At 42.7% G+C, this 12,332-nt stretch overlaps 1 protein-coding gene across 1 annotated transcript in view; it reads right to left on the reverse strand.

Annotated features, from left to right (window-relative positions):
• The window catches only part of fkbp16 (FKBP prolyl isomerase 16), a 90,848-nt gene that overhangs the window by 4,411 nt on the left and 74,105 nt on the right, over positions 1-12,332 (reverse strand). Inside the window, exons 5-6 of the mRNA XM_034176532.1 lie at positions 2,104-2,279; positions 1,771-1,848 (exon numbers count right to left, since the gene is read on the reverse strand). Coding sequence (XP_034032423.1) covers positions 1,771-1,848; positions 2,104-2,279 — 254 coding nt within the window. The remainder of the gene's footprint in view (positions 1-1,770; positions 1,849-2,103; positions 2,280-12,332) is intronic.

Below are 12,332 nucleotides of genomic sequence, written 5' to 3' on the forward strand. Positions count from 1 at the left end.
GCTCGTCGTCCTCATTGGGGTCTTGACCTGACTCCAGTTCGTTGTCGTAACCGACGTGAGTGGGCAAATGCTCACATTCGCTGGCATTTGGTACGTTGGAGAGGTGTTCTCTTCACGGATGAATCCCGGTTCACACTGTTCAGGGCAGATGGCAGACAGCGTGTTGGCGTCGTGTGGGTGAGCGGTTTTCTGATGTCAATGTTATGGATCGAGTGGCCCATGGTGGCGGTGGGGTTATGGTATGGGCAGGCGTCTGTTATGGACGAAGAACACAGGTGCATTTTATTGATGGCATTTTGAATGCACAGAGATACCGTGACGAGATCCTGAGGCCCATTGTTGTGCCATACATCCAAGAACATCACCTCATCACCCCAATAAAACAAAACTGCACCTTTCAGAGTGGCCTTTTATTGTGGACAGTCTAAGGCACACCTGTGCACTAATCATTCAAAGATTCAAAGAAATTTATTGTCATATGCACAATATAGAACATGAACATGTTCCCTGCACAATGAAATGTGTCTACCGCATTTAACCCAATCCTAATTGCCAGTAGGAGCAGAAGTCGCCATTAGGCGCCCGGGGACCAGCTCCAGATGTACATCCCTGCCTTGGTCAACAGCAGGGCTGAGCAAACCAACACCGACCCATCATGGTGTCTAATCACCATCTTGATATGGCACACCTGTGAGGTGGGATGGATTATCTCAGCAAAGGAGAAGTGCTCACTATCACAGATTTAGACTGGTTTGTGAACAATATTTGAGGGAAATGGGGATATTGTGTATGTGGAAAAAGGTTTAGATCTTTGAGTTCATCTCATACAAAATGGGAGCAAAACCAAAAGTGTTGCATTTATATTTTTGTTGAGTGTAGATGAACAGCCTATAATTTTTTGCACCTGCGTATAGGTTTTCCCCTCTCCAATCAACTTTTTAATCAAACTACGCTGTTCTTCTGAAGAATGTCTTGAACGTCCCATTTTCCTCAGGCTTTCAAAGAGCATGTTCAACAGGTGCTGGCTTCATCCTTACATAGGGGACACCTGATTCACACCTGTTTGTTCCACAAAATTGACAAACTCACTGACTGAATGCCACACTACTATTATTGTGAACACCCCCTTTTCTATTTTTTTTTGTTTGTTTGTTTGTTTGTTTTTGTTTTACTAATAGCCCAATTTCATAGCCTTAAGAGTGTGCATATCATGAATGCTTGGTCTTGTTGGATTTGTGAGAATCTACTGAATCTACTGGTACCTTGTTTCTCATGTAACAATAAGAAATATACTCAAAACCTGGATTAATCTTTTTAGTCACATAGCACTACTATATTCTGAACACTACTGTACATTTGATTTCTTAGTTTTTTATTTTTAATAAATTTGCAAAAACTTAAAAAAAAAAACTGTCATGTTATCATTATATGGTGTTATGAGTAGAATCTTGAGGGAAAACAAATAATTTACTCCCAAGAGCCCTAGAACCAAAGACATCTTAGAAGCTTTTACAGGTAATTCGATCCAACTAATCGCCATCTCAGTGCACAGACACCAGTAAGTCACTGAAAAGCTGACATTATGCTGAAAATGTTGATTGAACATGAGAGGGTTTGCAGTGAAAATGAAAAATGTTCTTCTGTGTGGATTAGATGGGACAATAGGTTTTTGCAGTAATATTGATAAGAAGAATGAGGTGTGGAATGCACAGACAGATTTAGAAGAAACAGTGTGACAGCTGTTGGATGTCCTTGCCAACACTATCTCACCTTAGTGGCAGGCTCCAGTTTCAAGGCCTTTTTTAGTACCTCCATGGCCTCTTTGTATTCACCCTTGTCTGACAAGAGCTGCAAGAGATTGAAAAGCAACGGTAATAGCAAAGCTTGAAAACCCATAAATCAAAATGGAAAGCAAAAAGCAATAAAGTAGCTAACCCCCCCACACACCCCCCCACCCACCCCACCCCACCCCCCCCCCCCCCCCCCCCCCCCCCCCCCCCCACGAAATTAATATTATATTTACTTTCCTTCAGTAATTTCCATATATCTGATGATGAAGCTCAAATGCTGCTCAAAGGTGTGTCTGACAGGATGGGCCCTCACCTTCCCCGTCCTGAAAAGGGCCTTGACATTGTTTGGCTCAAGGGTCAGAACGTCACGGCTGGTGTGCAGAGCCTCGTCATCGTGGCCCAGTTTGAACTGAGTGGCGGCCAAGTTGTTCAGACACTTGATGCGGTCCTCCTGCACCTCCTCCGCCTCCACCCCGCTGTCACTGCCATCTGCACAGAGACGCAAACACAGCCTCACACATCTACTCTGTCACGGACGCTTCATGTGAACTTCAACCTGTGAAACTTACATCAAGTACTTGACCATTTTTAGCAACCATTTTTTACATGTTCCATCCAAAGGAAATGGGTGAAGGAGATATGAGAATGACTCAGTGAGGATTCTGCAGGGAGATCTAAACCCTCAGGGTGACTAAGATGTACGAGGACACTGAAGAGGAGGGAGCTGGAACCGTGCTAACATGAGGGTGTAATTGTGTGTGCTGCAGTGATGTATCATTCATGAGTAATTCATGATGTATATCAAAGATCTCATCTTAAGGGGACACAAAAAGAATCAAATCTTTATGGTCAAAGATTCAGCCTGCTGACTTATTTATGCTTTCACCTGGTGCTTTAAATCAAATGAACCACTCGATTCCTGATTGAGCAGCAAACCATCGGTGTACAGTATAAAACAAAGAATTCTGCTTTCTGTTCTGTAAACGATGCCCCGATTCATAGCAAGTCCTTATGGAAATAAAGATAATATAATGCCTGAATAGATCCTTGTCATTTGGTGGTTTGTATGTCATGTGACATTCATACTATTTACCATTGTGTTCCATTGATTGTTTCCATTTACTGTGCAATTTTGGTTCCATATGTTTTGTACCATTGCATGGAGCCACTACTGCGTGCTCACACTAGCGGCGATGGCGCTTAGCATAAAAACAAACATGGCAGGGTTTGTTTTATTAACGGTGCTCATTCTTGTAACACAACAAAACAGAGTATGTGGTAAGCCGTCTGGAAGCACTTGCAGTATTCACTGGGATGTCTCTACCTTAAGTACAAGCGCTGTCAGATTGAGTGCTACAAATTTCTGTCACGATTTTTCGCTGGACTGAGGAAAGTAGACGGCAGTCTGTACAGGAAGAAGTCAATTCATGGCATCAGGTACGAACTACAGGATTGTTAAGTGTTATATAAAACAAATAATGAATGCTTTTTCAATGGAAAGAATATTTCATGAGGTGAAAAATGGAATGTTCCATTCACTGAGGCAGACTCATAAACACTCTATTTGTATAACGATGAACAGAATAAACCCAAAAAGACCCCAAAATTATGCTTTCTTCAGGAATTAGTATTGAATCAGCTGATGTGCATGTTTGCAGCAGACTAAAGAAATAATCCTGGAATGTAAATGAACTAGAATGGGGCACTCTAGTGAGTCCAAAGCCTGTCTCTAGAAGGACACTGTATCAGTGGAGAAAGTATATTTCACTTCATTGCAGTAACCTGAGTTTGACCTTGAAATATGTTCAAGGTCAAACTCAGTGTTGCAAATCTCCAACGCAATATGTATCGCATCCATGTTTCACTCACAAAACACCAACATATACAAAAACCTCTCTCTCTCTCTCTCTCTGTCAAAGTTTTACTGGGTGAGTCCAAGCAGGCTTTTAGAGATCAGTGTTGCATTTTCAAGGACAAATTCTTTGGATGTGGTTCCATTTTGTAGCAGCATCTCGTATCACTGTTTGTCTCATAATGAGCAGGTGTTTATCAGTAAACCAAAATGGGTCAAGGTGACTGTAGTTGTAACCAAAGTATTGAAGAACTGCAGTAAAACAGAACTTGTATTGCCTGAAGCATGATAACTATGAGGATGCAACTGTGCATGTAACACTTTATATCTTGTACTTACAGTTGACATCAGAGAACCGGTCCACCCAACGTGAAGATGGATATTGGGCCTCTGTCTACCCACAGACTACACTATTTGTAATGACAGCTTCACAAACATGCAACAGAGGTGACACTCCTCTGATGATGATTTCGATGCAGCCATAGATAGTGACAAGGCTCATTAAGAGAAATCTATTGGTCTTCATGGATGTGACAACAGTGATTAAAATGGCTTGATGACTTTGCAAAAAGTTGGACACTAGGAGTTGGTGGATCCCATTTCTAGCATCCAGAGATGCACCCCCAACATGATGCTCGGAGAGTACTTTTAATATCTTCCAGGGAATTTATAATGCACGTCTTGGTGGCAGTTCCAAGCTGCGTTAAGAAGTCAGAAATGCAGGTGTGATGATACTGGGGATAGACATGGAGACATTTGTTAAAAGGAATCTATGAGCAGGTGATACACAGTCTGTGCTCTAGTGACCCTCAGCCTGATTATAGAGGAACTGAGTCAGGAACTGTTCCTCCAAACCTACATGGCATTCCATAACAGTCACACAAAGCAATAGCATGATACTGACAGATGACTGGTGTACAGTCCTTTTTGGCCAGCCATGAGAAGTTGGACATATCTCCAAGGATCTGTGTTACTTGGATGAACGTTTTCAGGTAGGAAGTGTTTTCTGGCACTGAAAACAATCTTTGATTCCATTTAGGAGACAGGTACAGCTCCAACAGACTGGAAGAAATGACTTGTTCCTCTCTGGAAAGGAAAAGGCAATCTTCTGGACTGCAACAACTACAAGGATATTTACAGAATTTGATAGTATCTCACTTGATGTGTTCATGAAACTCGTAACATCTACTAAAAGCACAACCTGCTTATTTGATGCTATACCAACAAAACTGCTTAAGTACTTGTGGCCCAATTCTTGGGGCAGACTGTGCTGGAAATTGTTAATCTCTTACTTCTCTCTGAATCTCTTAATTCTCTCTGGATCAGTTCCTAAATGTTTTCAAATCTGTAGTGATTAAACCATGACTTAATCTTGATCCTAGTATATTGAAAAACCATAGGGCAATATCAAATCTATCATTTTGCTCTAAAATTCTGGAAAAAAAGTGGTTTCACAGCATCTCATAGACTACCTTACTGAGAATAATCTTTTTGAGCCACTGCAGCCTGCTTTTAGAAAATTAGTGAGACAGCTCTCACTAAAGTGGTAAACAATCTTCTGCTTGCACCACTACGGTTCCGTTGCTGTTAGATCTTAGTGTTGTGTTTGATACCATGGATCCTCATATTCTACTCGATAGACTGTAAAATAATTTTGGGATTATGTTAAAGATTTTGTATATATGTTATCACTGTTAAACGTTTGTACATTTGTCTTCTTTCTCATGAGAACGGTGTTGTGCTGTTTTGCACTTCACCCTGAGAACGTACGTGTTATTCTACCTTGTTTAGCTTTATCTTCTTTCTCATGAGAACGGAGATGTGCTGTTTTGCACCTGTCTTAATGCAATCCTGAGAATTCAATTTTTGTTTTGACGTTTGTGATGTGGTGTTTAGTGTGAAGGAGTGTGGAAGACAGGACACTTCAGGCAGATGCAGAACAGCTGATACCTGCAACAGACGAACGAGATGTGCTGACCTGAAGTGTTCTTCCTTACAGCTGCACTTATTGACGTATGCGTTTATGTTATGGGAAGAAACTTGTCTTGCGTCATTACCCCCACCCTTAGGACAAGTTTCTTGTTTATGTGATGAGGGCGTCTCTTAATAAAAAGAGCGGAAAAGCAGGCCAGACTTTAGTGTAGCCTTGGTGTACAGCCTGGCCGCACTCCGCGCGTAATATTTGACTTTCTGTCTCACTGGTGTTTCTTGACTCTGTTTGTCTTGTTAAAGGTTTTAAGAATGTTTGGAGGAGAAAATACCCAACATTGACTGGGGGCTCGTCCGGGAGCTCAACAATACCGGAGGTGTCCGGCGGAGGTCGTCAAGTCCAGACGTAAATCCTTGGCCAAGGTCTGATCGATCGATTGATCGTGTCTGCAATTGTCGACCACCGTTGGCATCGTCTGGTTGACGAGATTTTCCCGAAGAAGACAGACAGGAAGTCGAGTCAGTGAGTACAATTTCTTTGTAAACAGTACTGAGTGAGTGGTGATCAGATCACATAAAACAGTTAAATTCCGCAAGCGATGATACAGAATCGCCTGTTAATGCAAAGCAGTTAAACTCTGTAAGGAGGGTGCGGACTCCTCTGTTTATATACGCGTACCGGTAGGGGATAAAAGTGATCACATAAAACAGTTAAACTCCGTAAGCGATGATACAGAATCGTCTGTTAATGAAACACAGTTAAACTCTGTAAGGAGGGCGGACTCCTCTACGGTTGCGAGGGACGCAAGTAGTTAAATTCCGGAAGGAGGATACGGACTCCTCTGTTTTAATACGTACAGGAAATCCCGGGTAGAAATATGTGCACTGTAAAAAGGCAGTTAAATTTGGCAGGGACGGCGGAGTCCCCTAATGCAGGACATTAGTTAAATTTCACGGGAGGGCGAGCTCCCCTGGCATAAGAATACGCGTACGATTATTAAAAGTGTTTCTATGTGTAAATAGTGTTTTGTGTAAGTGTAAATAACTGTGTGAAAGTGTAATACTTTGGACAACGTTAGTGACAACCGTGCGTGTGGAAGCAGAGGCAAGTGATTCCGCTTCCTACGGGGAGGTGAAAGGAATCAACCACACGACGGCAAATTAATTGTCACGTCCAAAGAAAGTGTGAAAACTTCAGATTTAGAACACCCTAGGTGTGCCCCCGTCTGAAGTCCAAATTATAACAAGGGATAAAAAAAATATAATAAAAATGGGGGGTAAGACGTCTAAAAATAAGGAAAATTTATCAACTGACGACTGGAAAGTTATGGAGGCAAAAAATCCAAAAGCAACAAAGAAATTGGAGACCTGGATAACTAAACATGACTTTGACGGACGACTGAACCTGATCAGTATACAGAAGCTAAAGAAGGAGTTAGAACAGCAACATAAAGGTGATGAGAAAAAGATGCAGAAAGTAGGGGCAGATTTAGTGGCATTTTGGGAGGAAGAAGCAGAGAACAGACAGAAAGGAGCAGAGAAGCGACGATTAGAGAAAGCAAGGAAAAAGAAAGCTGTAGGTAAGGCAGAAGAAGATGTGATAATTCAGCACAGAGAGCCAGAACAGCCTCAACAATCACCGCCGGCTGGATCGTCGGTGACAAAGAGACCTTTATCTCCTCTACCAGAGGATGACGATGTACCGCCACCACAGTATGATTTGGCAGTAAAACCTAAGGTAAAAAGAGAAAAACCAGAAAAACCACAAACACGCGGTCAAGCGAAAGTGCCTACAGCCCCTCCCATGGTGGAACATAGTGATCAGGGAGGTGCCTATCCTATGATAGAAGTACCAAATCCTCGTGCAGGAACAGCAGGACAGCTACCAACCATGCTCGTTTATCGGACATGGAATGCTGATGATATCAAAGCAGCAGTCGACATGATACCATCGCCACATGTCGATATTGAGGGATTTATGCAGGATATAGAAAACATTAGAACAGGTGTGGATGAAAGCATGTAAATGGAGTCAGGTACGCGGAGACTGGAATCCTGCAGATCAACAAGGCGTACCACTGACACATGATGATCTAGTCTTAGAAACAAGAGTGGAAGCTATGATTACACGTGCAAAAGGAGTGTTAGGACCAAAGATAAATTATACTGAAATTACCAGGACAACTCAGAAAGAAGGAGAGCCATGGACAGAGTTTAGGTGCAGATTTGAGAATGTGTTTAGGGTCCATAGTGGCATATTGCCAGAAACACCTGTGTATGAACAACAATTGAAAAACGCTCTGATCCAACATTCCAATAAGGATATAAAAGCTTGGATACAGAAACATTGGATTGGATTGCCTACAGGCACATTGGAAGACACACATACACACTGCTGTCATGCAGAAGAAGTCTTAAAACAGAAAAAGACAAGAAACAGCGACAAAGGAGTGTATGTAGCACATGGAGATGATGAAATATATTACCAGCAGGGCAACTTAAGACAGCAGAAGCAGTGCAAACGCCCCAAAAAGCCATGGCAAAATAGACAAGGTGGACAGCCACAACGTCAAGGACCATGGCAACCACAACAGCAGGGAGGGCCACCACGTGGTCCCCTGATTTGTTGGAACTGTGGAAGAGAGGGACATATGTATAGAAATTGTCCAAATCCACCTACTGAGGGAGCAGCAGGGAGAATTCCACAACGGAATAATCCTCCGCAGCCACAGTATCCACAATGACTAGAATCCATAATCCATGATTCCATATCAGATAGGCAGTCTGAATCTGTATGTATGGATCTGTGTGCCTTGCTGGGAAATCCGGTACCAAAACCAGAAGTGACTTTGTTGGTAAATGGACGACCAGTGACATTCCTTTGTGATACAGGAGCATGTAGAACCACATGTAATGACAACATACCTGTCCATCAATTAAGCAACGAACTCTTTAGGGTTCGCTCTGCAAATGGACAAACATCAGACGTCCCTATCACTAAACCCATAACGTTGACAGATCCATTTGGCCTGACGTGTACTATGTCAGTGTTGAGCATGCCACAATGTCCAGTTAACCTCCTAGGACGAGACGGATTGACTGCATTGGGCTTGTCCATAATTGTGGAACAAGGGAAATTAGTTGTTGAACGCACAGGAGGCGTTAACATGGTAAGAGAAGAAAGCGCTGACCCCACATTCCACTATTACTATACATTTGACATCTCAGAAGAAGATGCTGCAGGATGGGGTAAAGATGTCGTCTTGCAAGCGACAGCCCTACTAAAAAATCCTGAACAACAGATGTCACCACCTGACCTGCATGTCACAATGTGGCATAAAGATCCTCCAGGTCCGGATGGTGACTATGAAACTAAATTGAAAAATGTTTCACCTGTGAAACTGACAATGACCGATTTGATTCATGATGGCAACTCAATAGCCGTCATAACAGTAACAGGCGCCACTGAAGATGTATCAAAATTGAAATTCACAGGTATGCCATTACATATGTCACTTTGTAAGCCATATTTGACAGAATGGCAAGAATTGGGACTGACAGTCATAACAGCTTTGTCAGCCTCTGATTGGAGTAGAGTTGGCCCACGAACGGAGTTCAGTCCATCAACCAAGTTGTATAAAGTGCTAGTTAATGTCTCATTGGTGCTGACAGCTGGAACACACATTGATGCGTCCACTTCACAATCCTGAGTGTTTCAGTTGAGTCCTGAAGAGGATGCTCTTCTCTCTTCAGTACCGTCAGGATTGTGGACAACAGGTCCTTCAGACGTAGGACTGATTAAAAATGCACAACCTGTAGTTATAAGGCCAAAAACAGAATACAGACCATGTGTAAGACAGTATCCATTGAAACCTGATGCAATTGACGGAATCAGGCCAGTAATAGAGGATTTATTAACAGCAGGAGTAATAGTGCCATGTCCAGATTCACCATGTAACACACCCATATTTCCTGTGAAAAAGGCTCCGCCCTCAGTGGGGTGGAGAATGATTCAAGATCTGCAGGCAGTAAATGCTGCTGTGATTAAAAGAGCACCATGTGTCCCAGATCCACATACCTTGTTAAATTCGCTGAGACCAAATTCTAATAGTTTCTCAGTAATTGACATAAGTAATGCATTTTTCTCTGTGCCAGTGCATCCAGATAGTCAATTCTGGTTTGCTTTTACCTTTAAAGGACAACGATATACATTCACCAGATTACCGCAGGGTTACGCAGAGAGCCCAACTATTTATTCTCAAGCAAAGTTGGGCATGCTAACCATACATGTGTACACTTGACAGGGCCAAGTAAGACTTTGGGTAGCTTAAACCACACCGCCTGGTGTAAGAATGTGGTCCATAGTACTCCCACATTCAAACCTGTCGGGAGGAGTGACGTATGGTGGTGGTGTGGGGATAACAGAATCTTTGACAGACTGCCACGAAATGTGTCAGGTTATTGTGCATTAATATCATTATTGTTACCAGTTGAAGCCATACCCATGACCCCTGAAGACGTTACGACATATGCAGCCTCTCTTATTCCTGAAGATTGGCAGAAAGGCGTAGCCAGACATAGAGTGAAAAGAGATTGGAAAGGAGTGGGAAATCCAACATATATTGACGCAATAGGAGTCCCCAGGGGAGTGCCTGACGAGTATAAACTGGTTAATCAAATAGCAGCTGGATTCGAATCTTCCATCTGTTGGTGGTGCTCAATTAATAAAAACGTGGACAGAATAAACTACATCCACTACAATGTACAGAAATTAGGAAATTGGACTGAGGAAGGATTTAAGGCTGTCCATTCACAGTTAGAAGCCACGTCCCTTATGGCCTTCCAGAATCGCATTGCTCTGGATATGTTGTTGGCAGAGAAAGGAGGTGTTTGTGCCATGTTCGGAGAACAATGCTGCACATTCATTCCCAACAACACAGCTGCAGACGGCAGTCTCACTCAAGCCATTGACGGGCTGAGGACGTTGAACAGGAAGATGAAAGAGCACAGTGGAGTAAACACCGAAGGCTGGGATTGGTGGCTGGAAGGGATGGGAAAATGGAGGTCTTTGATTTCTTCACTATTAGTGTCTATAGCAGTATTTGCTGCAATTCTAACATTGTGTGGATGTTGTTGTATTCCATGTCTCCGAGGCCTTGTAAATAGAATGATAACCACAGCAATGAGTCCAGGACCAGGAGGGGGTCCAGCATCATATCCACTTCTGGGGACAGATGACGACAAGGAGGACGATGGCTCTCCTGACCTGTACCCAGACCAATGGAAGTATGATGACCCAGACACCGATGATGGTGACAATGATGACATCACCTCTGGGGTGTAAGCCTAGAGAAAACATACCATGATGAACCTCTTAGTGAAAATCTCAAAAAGAAGTGCTAAGCTGAGTGATGCCTACTGTATGTTTTAACAGGCGATAAACAGGAGGGGAATGTTAAAGATTTTGTATATATGTTATCACTGTTAAACGTTTGTACATTTGTCTTCTTTCTCATGAGAACGGTGTTGTGCTGTTTTGCACTTCACCCTGAGAACGTACGTGTTATTCTACCTTGTTTAGCTTTGTCTTCTTTCTCATGAGAACGGAGATGTGCTGTTTTGCACCTGTCTTAATGCAATCCTGAGAATTCAATTTTTGTTTTGACGTTTGTGATGTGGTGTTTAGTGTGAAGGAGTGTGGAAGACAGGACACTTCAGGCAGATGCAGAACAGCTGATACCTGCAACAGACGAACGAGATGTGCTGACCTGAAGTGTTCTTCCTTACAGCTGCACTTATTGACGTATGCGTTTATGTTATGGGAAGAAACTTGTCTTGCGTCATTACCCCCACCCTTAGGACAAGTTTCTTGTTTATGTGATGAGGGCGTCTCTTAATAAAAAGAGCGGAAAAGCAGGCCAGACTTTAGTGTAGCCTTGGTGTACAGCCTGGCCGCACTCCGCGCGTAATATTTGACTTTCTGTCTCACTGGTGTTTCTTGACTCTGTTTGTCTTGTTAAAGGTTTTAAGAATGTTTGGAGGAGAAAATACCCAACAGATTACTGGGAGTGCCCTTGTATGGTTGACATCATACCTGGCCAGTTGTTCTCACTGTATTTTGTACAATAACACAACCTGTAATGTTAGTGACATGAAATTTGGGGTTCCACAATTGTCCTTCTTAGGCCCCTTGCTTTTCTCCCTTTATATAGCACCCCTTGGGCACATATTTCGGCATTTTGGGATTACCTTTCATTGCTATGCTGATGATACTCAGTTATACATGCCGGTAACTGCTGGTAATCTCATCCACATAAAATCCTTAGAAGATTGCCTTGCATCAGTGAGAAGCTGGATGTCTAGCAATTTCCTAGAGTGAAATGATGGTTCTTGATCCAGTGAAACATCAGCATCAATTTGACCAGCTAACACTCAGACTACGCTCGTGTGTCATATATCACACTGACAAAGTGAGGAACCTTGGGGTAATTTTTGATCCTACATTGTCCTTTGACCTCCACATTAGAGATATTACGAGGACTGCTTTCTTCCACCTGCAAAATAAAGCGAAGATTCATCACATCCTGTCTATCGCTGATGCTGAGACCTTGAGTCATGCATTTGTGTCTTCTAGATTGGACTACTACAATGTTCTATTTTCTAGTTTACTGCAATCCAGCATTAGGGGTCTCCAGTTGCTTCAAAATGCTGCTGCCAGACCTTTGACAGGAAGCAGAAAGTTTGACCACATTACACCCATT

The sequence above is a fragment of the Thalassophryne amazonica genome, chromosome 8, assembly GCF_902500255.1.
Source record: "Thalassophryne amazonica chromosome 8, fThaAma1.1, whole genome shotgun sequence".
Classification (NCBI taxonomy): Eukaryota; Metazoa; Chordata; class Actinopteri; order Batrachoidiformes; family Batrachoididae; genus Thalassophryne; species Thalassophryne amazonica.